This window comes from Pleurodeles waltl, chromosome 6 (assembly GCF_031143425.1).
Source record: "Pleurodeles waltl isolate 20211129_DDA chromosome 6, aPleWal1.hap1.20221129, whole genome shotgun sequence".
Taxonomy (NCBI): Eukaryota; Metazoa; Chordata; class Amphibia; order Caudata; family Salamandridae; genus Pleurodeles; species Pleurodeles waltl.
In genome coordinates this window covers 821,191,351-821,214,920 of record NC_090445.1, presented here as the reverse complement: position 1 = coordinate 821,214,920, position 23,570 = coordinate 821,191,351, and the positions used below count along the sequence as shown (strand labels likewise).

Genomic DNA, 23,570 nt, shown 5'->3' with positions numbered 1-23,570 from the left:
ATATATATATATATATATGTATTTTTTTACAGCTTGATTTTTTACTTGTCAAAAAACTGACTGCACCTTGTTTTTACATGCTGCCTAAAATTCACAAGAATGAAACAGATCCACGGGCAGGCCTATCATCTCTGCTAACAATAGTCGGCTGGAGACTACTTCTATTTTTTTTAGATTTCTTTCTGTGCACATATGTGTTATGTCTCCCTGCGTACTGCAAGGATAGCATTGATTTCATTAATAGGATCCAAAACATCCCGTGGCAATCTACCTATATTTTGGTAACTATTGATGTGGTAACCCTTTAAACCTGTATTAATCATGATCTTGGGATACAGGCATGTAGGCATTTTTTGATAGATAAACCACTACATTTATACGATTATTCTATGATGCTCCTGGACATGCTTAAATTCTGTCTGGAGCATAATTTCATTTTGTTTGGTGACTAGTGGTTTAAACAAACTACCGGGAGCGTGATGGGAAGCTGCTTCACTCTCAGCTATGGCAGTTTTTTTACGGGCTGGTGGGAGGATCAACATATTTGGACAGAGGCTAATACCAGATGGACACGTCACTTGGTTTTTTGGACATGATATATTGATGACCTTTCTGTAATTTGGGATCGGTAAACAACAGGATTTGGATGCCTTTCTTTTATGGATTAATAATAATGATCTTAATCTGAAATTCACTTATAAAACACATCCAACATGTATGGAGTTTTTGGATGTACTGGTGACAGTGGAAGGGAATAGTGTCCAAACAAGCCTATTCAGGAAGAGCACTGCTGGTAACAGCATCCTGCATGCTTGCAGTCATCATCCACCCAGGCTCAAGTGGAGTATCCCCTATGGAGAGATGCTGAGAGCAAAGTTTAACAGGTGTACCACACAGGCATTCCGTGTTGAGCAGGGCAGAATGATTACTAGATTCAGGTCCCGGGGATATCCCTAAAGTGTGATCAAGGCGGCTTGCTAAAAAGTTTCCCAAATGAAAAGGGAAAGTCTAATGTCACCCAGAACAAGAAAGAAGGGATGGAATGAGATCAGTCTCATTAACACGTACAACAGTGAATTAGATTCAGTAAGACGTGCCATGAACCAACACTGACATTTGATAAAAATGGATCATATTTCTGGGGATCTAGTGAGCCACTTTCCATGCATCGCATACAGAAGAAGCAGGCCCCTATCAGATATTGTGGTTCACAGTTATCCTACTAAATCGCGCTGTAACTCTGGGTCAAGCTCAAGGAACAGCAGGGTTTCTAGAAGTGTGAGAGGTGTAAAGCATGTGCCCACAACCACAATTAGAAAACCTTCACTTTACCTACAGGGAGGAATGTGAAAATCAAGAGGTTCATAACATGCAATAGTGATCATGTTGTCTATGTCCTGGTTTGACCTTGTGGGTTGCAATATGTGAGGAGTACCATTTTCCCAGTTAAAAATATAATTTTAGAACACTTGCATGCTATACGTAATAACAACCCCAATTACCCCACTGCACATCACTGGCATCTAGTTCATAATCAGACTACTGAAAGCATTTCAATTTTTGGGAATTGATAGGGTCTTGATGAGTGCAAGAGGAGGGGATAAAAAACTGCGTCTGAGGAAGATGGAGTTGGATTATATCATCATGCTCAACAGTAAACATCCAGGGGGCCTCAACCAGGATGAGGAACGACACATCCACATTGGTTAAGGACTTGAGAAATATAGAACCTGTGGATGAGTGTTATGAACTGTTTTAATTCCATAGGTGCTAGGGTGTGAACTATGCTTTTTTCTGTATATGTAAATGAGCTATTTTCTATAGCAGCTCTTTAAGTTATTCGGTGTTGGCCATTTATTGACAGACGGTTGTGATGCAATAATGCCTTATCTTTGAAAGCACGTGTAATTGGTGATTTACCCGCTGTGTCTGTGCCCATAATGAATATTGCCTTCAGTGTTTATGGTGTTGCATGGGATGTATTATCCTTCATTTTTTCTTTTTTTGTGGGAGGGGTAGGGACAATCAATTTTCTTTGAAGAAATGGATTGCTATGGGAAAAATGTTGTTAATTGTATGCTTCAACTATTTGGGGTGGATGATTTCATTCTAGCAAACCAGCATGTATAAAAAAATAATAATAATTGCCACTTGGCTACGAGTTAATAATTTTGATGGATTTACCTAAGGCCAAATGAAATTTGAGTGACAAACAATTCTGAAAATCTAGTAGATTAGATGATTTAGTCTAATGTACAGATTTGATTTGAGTCTTGCAGAGAGTAATAGTGGAAGTTAGTCCGGGCTGATTTTTGTCTTGGGGCACTTGTGAACAATACAAAGGTTAGGAGTATTGTTTTTATATGTTGCATTTTGCGTCTATGTGTTTTTATGTTTATAATTCGTCTTTCCGAGGCATGATTTACACATTATATGAAAGATTTGTTCATAGTATGCTTTCAATTACTATTGATTGCAAAATGTTGTTTTAAAAGTAAAGGGGCACAATATATTTCATGTCTTTGACAAAGACCGGTGAGGTTGAAACGCGTCAGTCTTTGCAATAAACTCATGGGGCACTGACATTTGGAGTGCAGGCGTTATTATTTTGTGCGCGATGGCGGCACTGAGTTTTTTGATTGAATATTAAGTGGGGCCTGCTCCCACTAAAAGTATAGGTCATGGAGCAAGAACATGATAAATCTTAGATACTGTGCATCGGTCACAATACCCTTATTCATAAATATTGCACATGTCATATTATCACTGGAACAATACTCATTATTCTTGGTAATGCAACAGCAGGCAGTCACACATCTCGCAATACCAGAATATACTGATGCCATGAAAATGCAGCATTATATTACAGGAATAATCATGTGTCACCATAGATGCATGGACATCATGAATAAACACATTATTCACTCAAGAAGATATGCAGCCTGACATCAGGGCATGGAGTGCAATGGATCATGAAGTAGGAAGACATGGATCATCCCAGGTTACAAAAAATGTATGGAACCAAATATATCTCCACCAGACCATAAGGTGCAATACACCTGCCCTCCTATTAGGTGATATACGGTAATGCAGGTTGTTTAGAGTGAGTCACAGGCTCCGCAGTAATTCCATTGTAGTGCAGCTGCACTCCTATTATGCTTTGCATGGTAAATTCCTGCGAGTCAGATACACCTAAGATCGGGAGTAGGGCAGCAAAGCACTTGCGCAGCTACTATACTTAATGAGGTTATGCACTGGGGATGAGCCAAACAAGTGCGAACTGGTGGGCTGCAGACATGGGGATCCTTCGAGGCCCCGATGATGCAGTGCTGGCTCAAATAGATCCTTCCCGGGGAACAGGGCCACCATGCTGGTCTCCTTGCAGCGGCGTGTGCCGGGGGAGGATTACCTTATACCTCATGGTTTTCTCCCTCAATGGATGTGGCGCTGATCTAGAGGCAGGGCGGGGTGACAAGCCTCCCATTCCTGGCCTGCCCATGGTGGCTGGATCACAAAACTGCGCAGAGAGATGCTGCGGCAGCTCTTGGACTATTGCTCCACAGCCCGCGGCACGGGACGAAATCCCTAGGCAAGAGCTGGTGCTGAGGTTGGGCTTGTGCTGCCTGCAGGACGTCTAGGAAGTGCAGAACAGGCATCAGCAATAACAGCAGAAATGAGCGAGGGGTGCGAGAGCTGACACCGCTCTAGTTTTTCCAGCAGTGCAAAGGTATAAAGCACTAAGAGAAAGACGAAGCACTCAACACGCGCTGGAATTATGAGGCATACAACACTTACACCGCGCTGGGATTCTACAACATAAGGCACTCTCCATGTGCTAGACTTGAAGAAGCCCATGAGCAGGAAACAGTACTCTGGGGGAATCTTTTGTTGTCCCAGAGATTCCTTAATCAACAGGAGGAGCAAACCAACAAGCCATATCAGAACACTGGGCACAGGGCATAGAAGGGGTAACAGGCAGGCCAGCACATTAGGGTCCCTCTAATAAGGAGGTAGTCCTCCTTGCAGCCCAACCAAGCAGGTAGTTCCAATGACGGTCCCTTCTGGCAGCACCCCAGTGCCTTGGAAGAACAGAGCCGGCAGCAGGGCAACAAGCAGAAAAGCAATCCTAATGACTCCTTTATGCCACCTTCCAGCAGCAGGTGGCAGGGCAACAACAGAAGAGAAGTCCAGATGAGTCCTGTGTGCAGTCCACCATTCCTTCTGACAGAGGTTCAGTCCCAGTTTCAAAAGTGCTCTCCAAATTATGGGGCCACAGCCCCTGTACTTCTACTCCCAAAATGCATTTGTCTAGGGGGTAAGTTCGAAAGAACACTTTTAAGTGAAGCACAAACACCTTTACCACAGCCCCATCCCAAGACATCAGTAGGGGAGATCTGGTGAGGAGGCGGATGGCATTGGGATTACACAGACCTAGGAGCATAAAGTGAGGTGCAAAAGGCCAAGCACAGCAACAGCTAAGTAGAGAAAGATAGACTTTTACTGAGCAGTCTCAACCACAGAAGCAGCAAGGGGCTGATTCTGGTCAACAGGCTACCATCGAAGCATTTATATCATATGAATGGCACAGTCTGAATAAGTGGCACAAATGGCAAGTTACGGTACATGTTCTCGCTAAACCTTCCAGTCATGAAAATATTGCAATAATACAAGCCACAGCGTCCACTTTTATCAGACTTAATGTAACCATATAGTAAGTTCTCCTCATTTTCAAAGAACATGTTCTAGAAGTATGACTTTACAAAAACAGGATAATTACAATAAGGCTTTTTAAGATGGTACACAGCAGTTGCTTCTGTGCTAAGCAGTAGCAAGAAGCGAGTCCAAACATTGGCTCACAGAACACCAAGCTTTAATACAGACATGTCTCTAGGGGGCTAAAGCACCCTGGATTACAACAATATGCATCTTGACCACTCTACAACCGCGAGCCACAGAAGACAGACGCCCATATTCATGTGGTTTCTTTTGCTTTTAAGGGAAAGCAAGTAAACGGCAGCCTTGCAATCTGTGCAGATGGATCTGTGGGTTGGTGGTTTATGAAGAGTCTCAGCCAATTCTGTAAATTGTAGAGAAGGCCCTAACAGACCACAGAAAAACGAGCTATCATCCTTTCATGTTGTGAGATGTAGGCTTCTGTCCAAATTCCAGCTCTGTTCTTACATTGTCTGATTAGGACGATGGTCCTCGTACTCTGACCATCAAACGAAGTTGGGTTTATCCACTGTACCGCTGAAACACACAAATGTGTGGATGGTTTGCGTAGCATCACACTTGCAGTTACAGTGCTTTATACCTATTTTATATTCTCTTTTTTTCTTTCTTTTTAACATAATATGTACCTCCAAATGCTGAGAGACAACAGCAGGTTGCATTAACATCGCTGTCGCTAAGTTGTCAATGGCACCAATTAATATTACCATAATTAACACAAGCTATTAAGATTGGTTTGGTGGTTTTATTCTCGACGACACAGATATTCGCTACAACCCTTGCCACAAAATATAAAACTAGGGACTAGTCCATACGCAGGAAGGTTCCCTATTAGTTGGGACACCTAAGCTGGCTGACTGGAATGGTTTATTCTTCCTTTTTTGTTTTAAATGAAAAGCTTAACACATTTTTAATTCTCATTTAGCAACGTGAGACACTAACTAGAACAGGGTGCAAAGGCCTGCCTAAAATTTCTCGGCCAACCATAACTGGGACAGTTGTGTTTACTCATTTCAGGAATGGTATTAATGAACTTGCCTATTGGAAACCTCCTGCTCCAGTACATCAGTAGACTGCCAGGAATCCGGAAGTCAAGACATCACCTGTTCAGGGTCCACAAGCCAGCTGTCTGGGGCACTGAAAGAACCTCTGTGTGTCCCTGTGCAGTAGCATTGTATAGCACTAGGACAAGCAGAGGAATCCAGGGCGCAGGCAGGACTAATACTCATGTCCCGAAACATCAAAAACACTCACCAGAGCAGCACATCTCCAAGCATACATGGTTCACCAGTCCCCATTCTTTGACAAAACACATAGTTAACCTGCTGCAGAGTTCACTCGCCACACATTACAATATACTTTTAAATACAAGCGAATGTTTCAGATCCCAGCATTAAGGCCTTCATTACGAGTTGGGTGGTAATTGGAACGATATTTATCGCTCCCAATAAAATCCAGCTCTTTAATCGGGTGTGATAAATGCCACCTAATTATGAGTCTTCCTCTCTATAACAGGAACTAATATGTGGATTTTGGTGTTTTACTTCACCAAAATCCCTCTGTCCTGGTATTTTCCACCTGATACACATTGGCAGGTTACACCAAAAAAATGTAATAAGATGCAGTTTTTTATGCAATATTCCTACTTCTCAGGAACTCCCTATGCACATATTGGAATTTAACGTTAAGCTCCTTATGAAGGCCTAAGATGTAGCCCAGGTTCCCAATATCCTTTTTGTGTATGTTAAGAGTTCACCTTTCTTTCCGTTACTACAACAGTAAGTTAAACTATCAGAAAGTCAAGCATCGCCTGACAAATATTTACACATGTTGTCCTTAAATGATCTCTGTGAAGTGACAAGGTACAGTCTTGCATACGCATTTACGCTAATTTGCAATTCACTAGCACTGTTCCAGACAACCAGACCTCAGAACAATTAGTAGTTTCTTCAAAAAGGAATGATGACAGGATATTAGCCCCATAGCAGGTGCATGCACCCTCAGAGGCAAAACACCACTTTTGGACCATAAATATTTCCCTCAAAGTGGATTCAAGGTAGCGATGGGACAATCAAAACAAGCAGACGAGATTCATTAGGCTCGCATAGGTTCCTGTGATGCTCACAAAAAAAGATCAATAAGTAAGTTGTGCAATCTTGGGATAAGCCAGGCGGTGTTAAATTGAGATCACATAAGAAACACCTAGTCTGCAAAATATCTCAGAAGTCAAGGGGTCAGTCTTGCTTTGGCCCTCACTACAAGTGGCTTCTTAATTCTGAGGTGGCCATATAGTCTTAATTACTTTTTCAATAGCTTGGTAGCAGAGGAATGCCCGCTTGGAGGTAAAACTGGGCTCTATAAAACTGACTGTTTTAAAAGCACTGACAAGTATTTAGGTTTAAGTAAGGCTGCCGGAGATACTATGCTTATATAAGAAACGTTATGCATATGAGGAACAAAACCTCAAGAGTACTAACCCTGAGGGCCAGCGTTATTGGCTTACTGTAATATCAGAACTTGGTTTTTGTTTTGGGCTACAGCCTATGCTTGGACCTGCTATGCTACCTACTATGTTTGGTCCGTGAGATTTCAGTGGATGATTATATAACCGAGTATTTGCCTCACTAGCCTTTCTACTGTTTATAAGATTAAATACTGGCAGATGTCTCACACGTTAGCCTTTCCATTAATAGGTCTCCAGACATCATGGCAGCATGGGCACTTGTCACATTTCTCCTTTTGTTCCTACGTGTAAGGCTGCTCAAGTATCTAATACACTAGTCTTTCTTCTTTTTCTACAGCACAAGGCTCTTAATTACACTACAAAGGTTACATGTTGGACAAGGACAAGGAGCCTTCCCACCATCACGGAAGATCCATGTTGAAAAGAGCAGAATTGAGCACTTCGTAAAAAAACTCTTCTCCTTTCTTGGACTCTGCGTCACACAAGCACCTACTTTAAGACAAATGAAGGTAAAAAGTCCTGGTTTTGGGGCTGTGCTTAGGTGTTTATATGTTTCTGTCGCACCAAAGTAATTTTGAAAAAAGCGCTTAATCAGTGTAAAAAAATAAAAAATAAAAAAAAAATGATGTTTTTTGGGTGATCCACAACAACAAGTAGGACTAGTGGCAACAAAGCAATATCTCTATAACAGCAACTCCCGCAGAAGTGTAAAGGAACAGCAATACGCACGGACCACACATGCATTGTAGTACACTCCACCTGCTCCCACATCATCTCAGGCACATGAGTGTGACCCATAAAGCAACTCATCCCATAGAACGAAGCAACTCGAAAACATCCTATATTTCAGCCACATACCATTTAACATCCCACTAGCTCCTGTTCCAAATTCAAGCTACTCTTTCAGCAGAGTATAACCAGCCTTTGGAGAACAAAGATAGATGTAATAAAAATGATTATTAAAAATTTACAAAATAAAATGAAAATATACAAACTTAGTAAGCACTACATACACTTACATTTACGTTCATTCTTACATAAACAGTGCCCTGAAAAATCCAACTACAGCAACATACTAATAAAACGCCATACATTAGACTGCACTTAAAGGGCCATCTGATTGTTGAAGGTAAACCATCAATTCTTGGAGTTGCTAGAAATAAGAGTTAAACTGAGTGCTCTAATCAGTTTCCTTAAATAATGTCTAGGACGAAAACAGCCGCACAGTGGGCGCTTTCCACTAGAGCTCGGCTCTTCACCCGTTTATCAATAGGACCTTTCAGAATTCGCTCCCCCTGATCAGGGCATCATTTCCTGCCCAACACACTAACCCTATTGATAACTTCAGCCTGATGGGAACTTTTCCCATCGACCTAGAAATGTCAGGAGACCCAAAAAACATACACACGAAAATAAAGGCGGAATTTCCAAACGGAAACACGAACCCTCGCAATCATGATTGTGCAAACATCAAGCAATGCAGGGCTCAATGCAAAACGATTATCTCTGAAAGAATAAAAGTGGAAGATGAGCCTATGAGTAGTGGCAGCCGGACACCAGTACTCACCAAAATAAAATGATAATACAATGAAAAGCGGACATAAATAAGTCTCAAAGATTTTTAGCAAAAATAACAGTACGTCAGGCCCGAATGAGTTTTGGCACATGTGCATAACACAAATAAAACAACATTACAATAAACACCACTGTAAGAGAAAAATAAGATTTATAAATCCTTATGTATGCAGTAGTGCAATCACAACCAACCAGCCAGTCATGGGGACTGTAGTGTTCCCGGAACTCTCAACTACAAGTGACGCTCTGATTATCCAGCTCCAGCCATATCCCCAAAGGTTGCTTACTCTCGCCTTTCAGCGTGTACGGTATTATAATTTGATTTATTCGGTGTGCATGCTCTCTCCTGCATGCCACACCTATTACCATTAAGGATGCGCCTGCATCCATAGCCCTGAGGAGACCTCCCCACGCCCTTCTAGGGGTCCAAACGTCATTGATAGATCAGAGAACAGACAAACTTTTGTCTGTGTCCATTCTCTCTACAAGACACACTAATAATTTCTCAGTAGTTGTTTGTTACTTAGCAGAAGCCCTTTTGTTTACTATTTATTGTAATGTTTATTATTTTTGTGCTTTGACACATTGGACACATTAGCACACTCTACTCATTGCTTGCTCTTCTATGACAATACTAGTAATTGGGGGTTCTGGGTACCTCACAGTCCTCATGGCTGGGTGATGATTGCTCTACTTCCTATATAGGTATTTATAAATATTATTTTTCTCTTGCAGTGATGCGTATTGTAATTTGTTTTATTTGTGTTATGCACATGTGCCAGAACTCATTCGGGCATGACGTGCTGTCTTTTTTGTTAAACATTTTTTAGACTTTTTTGTCCTCTTTTCATTGTATTATCATTTTTGTATACGATACCTATGCGAACCAATATAGCATAAAATTGTTGTACACCGAGGTTCTCATGGGTTTTAAGGGTTGCTCTTATAGACAATTCCTTATCAAAGCGGCTACCATCGCTTGTCAGGGCTTTACAAAACATGTAAATAAATACATCTAAATATGTGAAGCATCTAAATGTCCTTCCATCGACAGGCATTTCCCCATGTGCTTGGGTAAGGTGCATTCAAGATGGATGATAGGATGTGGTTGCACGTCCTTCGTCTGTTGGCTGCTGGGCACTCTTACTATGTGACCAGTCAAAAACATGGTATGCTGGCTGGACGGTAATGAAAATAAGAATCAGAGAGGATTCTTGAATGAGAGCGGATTACTATGTAATGGCTATTTGGATTATACAGCAAGCACATCAGGGCAGAAAGCACCGCCATCAGAACTGGTGCATAGCCCAGAGTGGTATGGTCTGAATTGTGCACAATAGAAGGGTGCAGCTCTTAAGAGAACCCTAAAAAAGCAGCAGGGAAGCAGGACAATAGCCTTGTTGCCCTGTAGTGCTAGGTTCTTGTACCTCAGGAGAGTTAGTGGTGGCAGGTTTCTTTTAAAATGGCCCCTCGAGGGGTTCCGGTAAGAAGAGTCCGTTCAGCTCACATCCAGAAGACATGTGTACATCTGTACCACAGAGGCTAACCATCACACATCTGCTACCTTCCTGGATGACAAAGGGTAGGATTTGAGCACTACATGCACATGCACCAGAGTGGCTACCCTGCTTGCAGAAGAATACAAAGTGTGGGTGACTTGCCTCTCCCACCTCTGCTGTGTCCCTGAATGAGGATCACAATGAGCCTGTAGCCAGCGAGTGGGAGGCAGGTGGCACTTTCCCTATAAGAGAAAGCCTGCCCCGCTTATATATGGAGTGGACCTGAAGGCAAGGAGCTCTTAGTGAAACCACACCTTGGATGAAGAGCAGACAGCCCAACAGGAGGTGATAGGATGTGGCTCTGGTAATATTCTGTCTCCAGTTGTGATTGTAGGTGGAGCTGACCTCTCAGAAGCTTCTACCTACCAGGGGTTTTTATGCGAGTACCACATAAAGGAGGAAGTCAAGAAGGCAACCTGTCAGTAGCGGCTGGTGTCAGGAAAAAGTATTGGAGGGGGGCGTGGGGCAATAATAAAATAAAAAATAAAAATAAAAATAAAAAACTTAAAAAGAATGTACCTGCCGCTCTTCTGCTATGCACAGGCTGAGGCTCCCAAACTCCCCTACAGCCAATCCAGACGCTGCTCTCATGCTGGTAATACCCATAAGAGCAGTGTTGAGATAGGGCTGAGTGGGCTGGTTTTGCACTCCATCGGGGACTGGGAGCCTGTGCCTGCTGTTCGTCTCCACCCAACAACGCAGCTGGGTTGGAGAGATGTCAGTGCACATGTTGGTTTGCTCATCCTAAGACAGCCAGCCAAACTGACAAACACAGTGACAGCAGCACCCACCACTCCTCCACCAGTCTTCATATGGCCCTGCCCCTGGACAAATAATAAAATGATATTAAAACTGTTATTTTGTTTTTCGTTTGCCTCTGCTGGTGGAGAAGCGGGAGGGGGTGGAACGAGCCTCTGCCATAGCAGAGGAGCCGCCACTGCAACCTGTGACCGAAGAGTTCACAAACTCTGTCATTCAGGTCTGAAAAAAGATGCTCTTAGCAGAATGCCTGCTGGGGAAGGCCTAAAGTTGCTGACAGGAGGGTATTCATTTGGCTAATAAATATCAGTATAACATGTTCATCACATCCTTGTGTCTCAATATATACATTGTCCTTCACCTAATATGTGAGTGCGCTTTAACTACATAGTGGAGGCATTATCAAATTTTAAAATGGCATATACATATCTGAGTACACAACCTTTGCTGCACAAGCTAAAGAACTCTTATCGCGCTCCGTACTTCAAGAAAGAATGGTATGCGGTTCCAGCTGTATGTCACTTTCCACACTGGAATTCCTGCCACATAGATGGATAGGAGTTTGCCCAGATTAACTCATTTCTTCACTACAGAGCCACATTACATTACAGTGCCTACATTCTGCTGGAGGGAGAGGAACAGTAGCGAAAATGTGTGTGTGTATACATAGGCAATAATGGCATCTATGCAACACAGGACCAATCAGACAATACATTAAGTCGACAGTACCATGGATATGTGTGCACCATCAGTCATTTATCTAGGACTTGCAAATGTTTTATTTATAAGATGCCTCCCTGCAAACTATGCATGTTGATAAATTTGCTGTCCACAAACCAAAGTCAGGATTGCAAGCTCTCTATGTTTTACAAACTATGGCTACCTACGGAAGGTCTAGAAAAGAGTACTGAAGAAAACAGAATATTTACCTGAAGGTCAAAGAATTTGCTGTATCTTCGGTAGATAACCTGTGATGTAGAGTCCGACCATGTTACATTGATTATATAGACCTATAAAACAAAAGGTGAGGACATTAAATATATTTAATTAGTAATTCAATATATGTGCAGCATTCAGTGGAACAAGAACACATTATCACATAAGATAGCAAGAAAATGGTACTCTAGACAGATCTATGGTGTACAGAAATTTAAGTGGACTTTAAATTGCCAATACCATTATGGCTGTGGCCCTTGAAACTATACGGCTCACAGTGCCAAAACATATGTTATATAGCACATCGGTAGGAAATCTCTATAGAGTAGAAACCCAGCTGGCACTTCTGTTTTCGAGAAATATTGAGCTTTCCAAGTTTTCAGAGAACTAGTTGTCAAAAACTGAAGGATTCGCTATGAAGATGCCAGAGTGAAGCTTTCCCAAGTTAACACTTTGGCAACTATATCTGAGAGGCTGCTGTCCCTGAATGAACAGGTCAGAGTCCAGGCAAGTTCACCAGGAATGACATCCACATTCTGACCGAACTGAAACCACTTCTTAAAAAGAGAATCGGGCAACAGCAGCTCAGGGATTTGTTGTCTTAAGGTTGGATTACTGTTGCTCAGGGTTTGTGGGAATATCAAATAAGGTAGAGAGGCATTTATAGCAGATCCAGAATTCAGGAGCTAGGGCCTTGGCGGGCTGTAGGATAGGAGAACTCATGAGCCCTGTGATCCGGCCCCCGGCCAATAGTCATATCAGGTTCCAGGCCCTGCTACCCATCTTTAAGTTCTTTTGTCAATGAAATCTGGGTCACTGGGCTATCTTAACTCAGAAACTAAGGAATGGCTGACATTATTTAAATTTAAAAGAAAGATGTAAGGTGACAAACTATTTCTAGTTTTATGGACGTGGCATAAACTCCCTCTTCATCTACATCAGAAGTCAAATTTGGATAGATTTTGTAACTATCTGAAGCCTCTCCTTTTCTAGATTGAGGAAATCACAGATAATTGGGTTTGTAGGTAAGAAATCCACCCGTCATCTGGATACCCATATGTTTTCGTGCTCTATACCTGTTGAATGATAGATTAATTGCTGTGGGCATGGATAGAACCTAGTTGATAATGTAAACTGTTCTGACAACAAGAGGCAGCCTATCAGTCTTTCTTGAGTTTAGTTCTATGAAGCGAAAAGTTTCCCAAAAAACAGAACACCACATTACTGTGCACAAAGCAAAAATTCTCCATAAATGGTTTCATTGTTCCATTGACAGTTTATAATTTACACCTGCAGGGAAAGGTATGCTTGTAGCACAGAGCACCAAAATGCACCAAGATAGGGCACTATTCACAGAAATGTGCCAGGAAGAAAACAGTGAAGGGATGAACATGTTTGGACAAAGCCACTGGAAAAAGTTTGGTGATTTATGAAAGTCAAAAGAATGCTGAAAATCACAAAGTGAATGGAAGAAATGATTAGCACTTGGACCTTTATGTCTGCTGACCACGAGTGAGACTCCCCATCTTACAATACTCGCTCAGGGAGACAAAAAGGTTGAACTGCAGGCTCCCTGTAGCATTATCGGTTTAGCATGATCAATCCCTCTGGGCTTTCTAAATCCGTACAGTATGTCCTAACCACCAGGATTTAAAATTAAATAACAAAATTTACGCCGGTGCTCGGGCGTAGAAGAGCTGTCGTCAGTGGGCACTGCTCACCAGTTCATGGTTAGCGTAAACTGATCTTACTTCCTTCTCTCCCGCTGAATGGCAGGACTTCTGCAGAAAAGCTGTTTATGAAGGCAAAACGAAAAGAAAGCACACATTGAGATGTGGCTGGGCCCAACACTATTAGCAAAGGTCTGCTTGCATTGGACAATATCCAGCTGTTATTGGCGCCGCTCCAGAGGGTTAACCTGATGTCACATCAATCTCGTGCTACTGTTGGTAGGTCAACAATTCAGAAATTGAGGTCTTGTTCGCCATCATTCTCTGCTAATTGCTGTTAATTGACCCAAGCCAAGCATTGCACAGCTCATATTTTAAACTCTGAGAGTTACTTCTAAGTGGGGCAGGAGCTTATGGCAGGGGTTGGGCACGAAGAAGACATTTTTGCAGAAAAGCAACAGCAGTAATTCTAGCACACGTCTCGATATGCTGTGTTAAATGAATGAAACAAACTTACTGGAGATGTGCTCGTCATAGAAAGGAAGCTAGCATATTTGAGGTGCATCCCGTTGTGTTACAGGACTGGTTAACACACTAGCACATCTTTGCAGTTTTACAACTAGTCTTAAAGCAGGATAAGAAAATAAAAATAAAAAAACACGGAGAAGGTCAACTCTTTACATTTAGTCTTCTGACTGTGCTATTCTTTCATGATCAAGGTAGAGCTTTGTACCATCCTCGAAGAGTCGACTTCACCCAGTTTGGAGACCAGGGATTTTACAGGGTTTAATTATACTATATCAAGCAACTATGTTGATCTCCAACCACACCATGAAAGAAGAGTTCCCCAGGTAATGCTATCCACAATGATTCCATGTATTGTGCCTGCCAAATGAGGCAGCAAATAATGCCATCCACACTAAAGTAGAATATCAGATAATGCAGACCACTTGAAGCACCCAGATAACTATTGGCCTCCAAAAAATAACGGTTAATGTTGTACGATAGAACTATCCCATAATTGGCCCTTAATGTCAGTCATCAGGATCCCCATAAAATGCTGTCCACTAGAGGTTCCCAAATGAATCTGACCTACATGGGCCCCATATAGCTGTGGCCACTCGTGATCCCCAGATAAATCAAAACATCTGCGCTACCCAGATAACGGGTGCCACTATAGGTGCCAAAACAATGATGGCTACCTTGGGATTTACAAATAATGCTGATCAATAGACGTTTTCAGGTAATGCTGGTCACTGCAGGGCAAGTTGGTTTAGTGAATATTCCGATAATGCTGACAGCATCACATAATTCATTTTCTGTTTAGCAGAAAACTCTAAGTCAACAGGATCTCACAATGCTCACAGATATCTGACAAATACTCTATAACACTATATGAAACAAAGGATATAAAATGGGTAGGTAAGATGCTTGGTAGTGCCAAGGGCCATAGACAGCCACTGATTTCAATGCGCATATAAAGATCTATATGGTAAAATATAACAACTGAAAAAACAAAAACTAGATAAACACAAAAGGTCCATTAGATATAAATGTTTAAAAGGTCTTGACAAATATCCTTCTAGAAATGTCAGCTGCATGTACAAAATAAAAATATTCACATACTCCATTAGTGTATATGTGTAATATTCCACTCTCTGGCAGATCCTACAGGTAAACCAATCTACTCATGCACAACACTAGCCAGGGCTGGCTTTAACGCTGGCAGCGCTCTGTGCAACAGCCTTTTTTGGTGCCCTCCAACCCCATGATCACCTCCTCGGATTCACTCACTACCACCCGGCAAATGTGCCCCTCATCTCTCCATAGCCCCCCTTTCACATACATTCATTTTAAAGTGCTTCAAAAGGCTGGCTTTACTAATCCACTCAGCTATACACATAAAATATAGTTCTGCTCTTTGCAGTAGGCATGTTGACCCTCTGCGCTACTTTATGGCGAGTCAAAGCTGCCCCTCGACAAAACTCCCATCTCTCTCTCTAGCAGGAACATTAATCACTAGAGATATCTTAACATTGTAATTTGTTTCCTGAAGGCTGGACGCACAATGAATGTTTCAGCAGATGCTTTTAAATCGCAAGTTTCCTAAATTATTGCCAAACCCAGAGCCCGCCTTAGGTCAGTGTCCCCCAATCCAGGTCAGTACCCGGTGCAGTTGCACCACCCTAAAGCTGGCCCTGACAGTAGCTGAAGTAACTTGCAATCCTTGAACCTGAAACGATCTCAGTATAGAGACAGGTGAGACAGGAGGGCTCATGGGTCCAAGAAAGGCAACAAAAAAAGGCCTCCAAGGTAAGATCAAAGTGCATCACGTTACTCCAGCAGTCAGATGTGGGCAGTGGGTAGGCAAAAGTTAATTGTATGACACATAAAGCATATATGCTGAAAGCGCTGACCCCTCCTTCTGGATTCCTAGTGTTATTTTAGTTGTGGTCTTAGTTTTCATGAATATTGATGTGCAGGCTCTTCAACTGTTATTCTCTAACAGCACATAAAATAACTCTATTCTCATTGCTTATCCACCATGCACACTTCCTAGAGCTCTCAATAATGTGAAACAAAGAGATTATGCACAGACCAGAAATCTAAATATGTGAAATTGTGTGTTGTTGGACGCTGCCAGGTAATCAAATCACCTGCAGTGCCAAGTGCTGCAAGAGGCCATTATTGACACATGGTTGGTGATGTCCCCTCCTCTGGCTTTGTTATTGCTTACTTTAGCCACCATATATGCGGCCCTGTTGAATCTTAGTGGATGAACTGCAACTCAAAGAATGAGGACTGACGTCTATGTGTCTTGCACCAGAAGGAAAGAATTAAGAGATAACCAGTCAGGTCCTATCTGCATACAAGGATGCACAAGGAAGATAAGTGATAATAAATAGTGCTGCTGATTAGTGCAAAGGTCTACAATGATGTAGGTGCATGAATGTATCAATGTGGGCGCTCCTTCTTCCCTTTCCCCCGTCAGTTATCTGGTGAGATAGCTCCACCTCAGAGCGTGTACCGCTCGGTGCAAGCTTCAGGTCCAGCACCCCGATTGGCTGACCTGGTTTGAAAATTTCAATGTGTATGCTAAAGACAATTACCAATCCATTAATATAGGCAGATAAGTGTTGTAAAGACAGCTACAGTAAACTAGTGTCCCCAGGAATGTGCTCTAATCTAGTACATTACCCTCCCAGAATGCTGGTGAGGAGCAGTGTTGATGTTAGTGCCATTCATCAGGAGACTCCTGGACTTAACATGGAGGGCACTGCATGATCCTTCCCAGAGCCCTAACAAGTAGCCAAGTTCATTCTGCTCTAACACATTCTTCTCATGTTATATTGCACACATTTTCCAGCACGCTAACAGTGTGTCATGACAACTCAGGATGGGAATATGCGCCTGTGTTAACGCAACTCATTCACTCACTCAAAGAAGTATATATGTCTGCCATCGACCCAGGGAAAAGGGCTGTCATTATTTTTTATATACAATTGGCACATTGAAATTTCATGCTGCAGGTAACAAAAAACGGTAAAACATGTAAAGAAAAATATCTGCAGTTAATTTAACAAAAGAAATCCATTTTAACCACCAGTATACAAGAGTCCCTCCCTTGGCATGTCCCTTTTTACAGTTAATTCCACTGCTTCTCAGACCTACTTGCATTATACAAACGTAAATTCCCTTAATAATGGCAGTAAATTATTAATTCAAAAGGCATTGCAAAACTATGCTGGATTCCAGCACCCTCTGGAAGTACATCCAGACCATTGTGTTGACGGTATGAGGCCTCCATTCTTGTGAGTTTGCTTGTACCTATCCCGCTTATCTCAAGCTTCTCTGAGCGCACTTATGGGGCAGAAATGTTATATTGGAAAAACCTGGTATCTCGCCAAAAGCATTTGGTGAGCAGGATATTGATCATTTAGGTTACTTCAGTGACTCACTAACATGTTTAGGCAGAACTACTAATACAAAGATCCATGTTGCTGTTAAAGGGAGAAGCCTAGTGGTCTGGCTTGATCTAGCCAAACTAGGACTAGTGTTGATTGCAGAAGCAGAAACACCCATAGTGGCTATTGGTACATTTGTCACCTATCTCCTGTAAACATCTGTATGGCTACTGCCTTTCATTCTCCGGCAGGTGCTTTACAAGTACATTTATCCGATGCTCATAGTGATGAAAAACCGCCTATCAATGGTATTGAAATGAATAACACATTTAATCTACAGATTTCCAGACATATATAAGGATGAACTAGGGTTCATTAACAACTTTGAACATAAAATCAAACTTAAGGTTGATGCTGTACCTGTTATTCATAAAGTAAGACCTGTGCCTCTGAGTGTGAGAGATGACCTTAAAAGTTGTTGCAAAACTCAGTGTCTGAAAAAGTCATTGTTCCTACAGATTCTGCAGAATAAGTCAGTCCCATCGTTATTGTGAAAACAATAATCTGAGGAGATCGAATATTGTTGTTGACTGCCATCCCTTCCAACGATTCAAGACATGCTGGCCAATATAGAACTAGTAATTTAAAAAAAAAAAAATTTAAACACTGATTGATCTTTGCTCAGCATACCATAAGCTTCCTCTTTCGGGGGAATCTCAAGAACTAACTACTTTTGTTACCCCTTTTGGGCGTTCAAGTTTTTATGCCTACCTTTTGGTCTGGACTCAGCTGCCAGTGTATTTCAGAGGTTTATGGATATAATCTTGGGTGAGGTAGCTGGGGCCCGAGCTTTTCAAGATGACATTTTAATATTTGCAGAAGCTGCAGAGGAACACAAATCCTTTCTTCAAAGTTTTACTTTTTTTTTTAAAGAAAATTGGGGTTACTCCTAGTCCTAACAAATGCAAGTTCCTTAACAGAAATTAGATTCCTTGGGATATCACATAACTGCTGAAGGCATCAAACCCACGTTTTCTCCAGTGCAAGCAATTCAAGAAGTTTCCCCACCTTCTAGGGCTCAATGACTACTATTCAAGGTTTATTTAAGGCTATGCTTTTGCAGTTCGACCCCTTTGTACTCTACTTAAGGAAGGGGGAAAATGTGTTTGAGACAAGGTGGTTGATGATGCCTTTTCTATCAAGAAAAACATTATTTCAGCCCCAGCATTGTCACCTCTCAATTCTGAAGGAAAACGTTTATTACCAGTGGATGCCAGTCAGGTGGGACTGGGAGCTCTGCTTTCTCAGTGGGTTGATGGTAAAGAACAGACAATAGCATTTGCCTCTCTCTGTCTCAAACAAACAATTCAGGCAAGCTCTGGCCTGTTGCTGGGTGTGGAGAAATTCAAAACTTTTTATGGGGATCTACATTCGACAGTATCATTGATCACAAACCACTAAGTTACATGCTGGAGGCAGGGCATTGTCTAGATTGGTTAGACTATTAGCACACCTTCAGGAATTTTCCTTTGTTAATAAATATATTCCTGGTGGAAAAGACAGCAGGACAAATTATTTATCTAGAGCACCTTTGCAGTCTGACTCTGCAACAGAAAATGCGGAAGATATAGTGTGTGATGTGGCTTTTGTTGGTGATGTATTACACAACAAAAGAGCAATTTCAAAACCAAAGTGCACCGAAGCAATTGAATCTGACCCTGTTTTAAAGAAAGTTATTGAATGTATCAACAAGGGTTGGCCTGAGGAAAGAAAGCTGGATGTTGAGTTCAAATCTTTTAAACAAATATCAGAAGAATTATCTGTTGTCAATGGTCTACTTATTTAAAAAGATTTATGAATTCCTCCAATTACTGTTCGTGACAAATTAATTTGTTTTACCTGTGAGGGTCATTTAGGCATTGCTGCCACATGCAGGTATCTGAAGCACCACTAATGGTGGTCCTCTATGGATACTCAGGTAGTCAAATTAATTAACTTGTGTAACATCTGTCTTCTTTTTGACAAACACTGGGGAATGTTTGAGTCTCTTTTACATGTCACCCAAATACCTGAGAATCTTTGGTATAAGGTAACTATAGGTTTCACTGGTCCCTTTGATCTTTTACCACTTGAGAAGAGGTTTTGCATAGTGTTGGTTGATAAATATTCCAAGTGGATATATTTTGATTTTGTTAACTCACCTACAACTTCAAATGTCATTGAGTTGTTAAAGGTGGTTTTTCATACTGAAGGTATTCTGCTTGTTTTGGTCACTGATACTGCCTTTGCATTCATTTTGTTTATTTTTAATAAATCAACGCAACCGGGATTTTATGGGACTATAAATCCCGAAACAGATTTTGCATTAGGGTTGTGCCAGAAAAGTGACAACCCTAAAACAAAACCTGGACTTATATATTTGTTCTTAAAAGCTCTGTCACAAATTAATGGCAACAAGGAGAAATGGGACAGTAAATCTGTTTTGTTTAATTGGCTGCAAAGTCTGAGTTTTAAAATATCTTATGGTGTTAAGGCACCTGCTGCAGAGATCTTTGGGTTCCCAGTAAATCTGAGAGAATAATAATAATGGTAAGATAACTTTGGTGGTTAATGCATTTGCTGGAAAGATCTGTGTTTTCTCTAGTGCCCCTTTTGACTCCAAGTAGCACAGAGGGTTAATGTGCCTCCTGCAAAGCACATCATGAAAATGCAGAGGACAGATTTTTATTTTATGTAGATATGTAAGTGGGTTACTGCTTTTAACAGATATTTTTGTAGCTGGCAGTTCATAAATTGCAATCCTTCTAATATAGTACGGTGAGCTCTGAAGAACGATATGCGACTCTTACACCCCTTGTAACCCTCACTGTCTTATGTAACATATCCTGAACATTGATATAGAAACTTGTATGATTTATTGTCAATGTAATGAGTATGTGTGATTTAAAGTGCTCTGACACCCTGCATTTTGATGAGCAGCGCTATAACTGAAATAAAAAATAGCGGCATTTGAATTGTTTAACTACTGGAACAGACCAACACATCTGACATTCTTACATTGCATGCATATCTCTCATATGCAGGGAGTGAAAGTCAAAAGTATGCCTTTCTTGAGTACTTGTGAACTGCTGATAAGCTGTGAGCCTTTGTTTCCGCTCCACTGCATTTGCATCAGGATACTCCAACAAATGGAGGCCTGATGGTCCCTTAAATTTGGCCTTTGTTATGGACCCAGCTGGAGCTTGAATTTTAAAAGCCGCCTTGCAGCCCGAAAGCAGCTGTATGTGTCCCCGTATCTGAAAATTACACTGTGACAAGTTGAGCATTTTACAGTGGGGTCGAGCTTCTTAGCAGGGTGGACAGCATCCACCCTGTGAAACTAGTGGGTGGAAGCCATCCACCCACGTGCACCCCTGACCTGTGCCCTGCATGTTCTCATCAGAATAGATACTGTGTTGTGTCCGGTGCTGCTAGCGGAGGCTGTGTACCGTCCTCGCCTGCCAGCTGCGGCCAACAATGGTCACCAAGCTTCCAATGGATGCATGAGGTGGTCTTGCCCTCTTCTACGATGATCCTCCTACTAAAACCGTTCCAGTCTTAGAGCCCTGTAGAGGGCATTGTGACCTGCACAGGCAGGCAAAGAGCAGTGAGACTTCTATACGTGGCGACAGGAAGCGGAAATCCCATCACCCGCTGGCTCGCCAATGGCACATCAGCAGACACTGGGGGCGCAGAGGAGTTGGGTGAGGAACACGATCAGCAGTAAAAAGAGAAGGCTGTCAGAGAGCCTCATGTTTTCTCTCTGAAGTGCAGCGGTATTCTCAGCTTTTTTTCAAAAACAGTCCTGGGGACTCTTATGGAGTCCACACAGGTCGCATAGGTATAACTACCACTAATTGAATCAAAAATAAAGTGGGTGTTCCCCACGGAAAAAGGTACATACTCACACTTCACCTTGCAACTTTATGTTGAATTTGAGACGCGCGCAGACGGATTTGCTTGGAGTTTTAATGCTGAACAGTAATATTCATTTGTCATGTTTATTAATTGGTTTTTTTAAACGGAGGGGCGAGAGTCCTGGGAGATATGGATACAGTGATGGGGAAAGGTGCTGAAATATCCGTCACAGCACCTGGCCTGAGTGAGTCCTTCGGTTTGGTTACGGCACTGCATCTGAGGTGGCCACCAGGGTGGGATTTAGGTCAATGCCGCTGAAGTTCTTAGAGAGGTACAACACCAGAACTAGGATGAAAAATGGGAAACCTACTGTCAGAGCTCTGTGTCAGAGAAGCCTGTCAAAGAGCAGATACTCTCCCTCTTTTATTCCTTTTGCTCACAGATACAGGGGTTTTCGGATGGGATGGGCGAAAGTCTGAATAGTTCAACGAGAAAATATTAGATATTGTGAGTCACTCAATCAATTTTGGGCCTCTGGCAAGACAATCCCCAGGCAAAATAGAACAAAATACTGCATAACTCGAGGCCGATTATTACACATTAAGACATTGGCAGTCGGAGGACTGTCAGAACGGAAGCCCAGTATGGAATGGTGGAAGCAGAACGAAGAATATGTATGTGAGGGGAGGATATAAGAAATGGGGAAAAAATTTAACCCATGGATCATTTTTAGAAATGTACCACAGAGAGGGACGGATGTTTGGAATGAATGGTAATGGGGCTGGTGACCCAGAAGTAATTGGAAGAAATTCTCCCTCCTTTTTCCCGCTCCTGGGCTGCAGGGTCCCAGGAAGACAGGTTATTAGAATGAAACCCTTTGAACTTTTCCTTGCTAAGGATGGAACAAACCCATAGGAGGTAAATGTATCTATAAGAAACGGGTATATGAGACAATTTGTGTGTGCTTGTTCGGCATGAGATCTTTCATGTATCCTAAAAAAATATGAAGAATAGTACAAATGATCTGAAAGAAAAGAACGGTTTTAAAATGTGCCTGTTTTGCTCTTACCTGGCGGTCAGTATGTGAAGAGAAGTGTTTGTGATGTGCCTGGCACCGGATCACTCCTCTGAGGTCACTGCGCCTGGGTGATAGGCAGCGCTGAAATCCGGCCCACTCGGTTTACAATAAAAGAACCCTAATTCCTTCTGTTATCGACAGAACACTGATGTAATTGATATTGGACATGAGAAACATTAATGGCTAACAGAAAATGACCAAAGGTATCCTGTAGCATTTGGACACACACTAAACCATTGAAAAGCACTGGGATGTCGAGAAAGCAGACAGATGGCAGCTTCTTAGGGCTTTACTTAGTCCAAAACTCTAAAACCCTACTATCAGAAAGCCATAATCTCCGAAATCCTTAGTCGGACATGCTTAACAGAAGCCGTGTCTGCAGGGGCTTCTATTTCTAGTCTCAGAAAGCAGACAATGAAAGCGAGCGCATTTGTTGCATTATTTAAAGCCACCCACTAATATCTCAATAACTGCAAGCTGAGGCTGTTACGTGATAGGACCAGATTTAAATTGATTTTAATATAGGAGATGTGAATTAAATTCGACTAAATAATTGGGAATCTAGCTAATTAACTCGATGCTGATGTTAAACAATATTGTAAAGGATTTGTTTTGAAATGAGCTGGAAAGAAAATGTATGTTTAGACGGCGAGGGGAAGCAGTGGTTGGGATGTCCTTCTGTCTCAGTCTGTATAGATCTATACAATGCAATGTAAAGGGCAGTGCTTTAAATGGGCCGGTACTGTCCGGTACTGAGTACCCGCACTTTTTTATTTTGAGAGGGAGAGTACCAGCGCAGCTCAAGAAAAGCGTAATACTTTTAATTGGAGAGTACCGGCACTTCTCGGAAACAAGCAGGTACTCTGGCACAGAGTACCGGCACTTCTCGGAAACAAGCAGGTACTCTTGCACAGAGTACCGGCACTTCTCGGAAACAAGCAGGTACTCTGGCACAGAGTACCGGCACTTCTCGGAAACAAGCAGGTACTCTGGCAC

At 42.0% G+C, this 23,570-nt stretch overlaps 1 protein-coding gene across 4 annotated transcripts in view; it reads right to left on the bottom strand.

Moving 5' to 3' along the window:
• Positions 1 to 23,570, bottom strand: part of SH3PXD2A (SH3 and PX domains 2A) — a 680,586-nt gene that overhangs the window by 553,135 nt on the left and 103,881 nt on the right. For all 4 annotated transcript variants that reach the window (XM_069239466.1, XM_069239465.1, XM_069239468.1 and 1 more), the window contains exon 2: positions 12,018 to 12,098. In XM_069239466.1, coding sequence (XP_069095567.1) covers positions 12,018 to 12,098 — 81 coding nt within the window. The remainder of the gene's footprint in view (positions 1 to 12,017; positions 12,099 to 23,570) is intronic.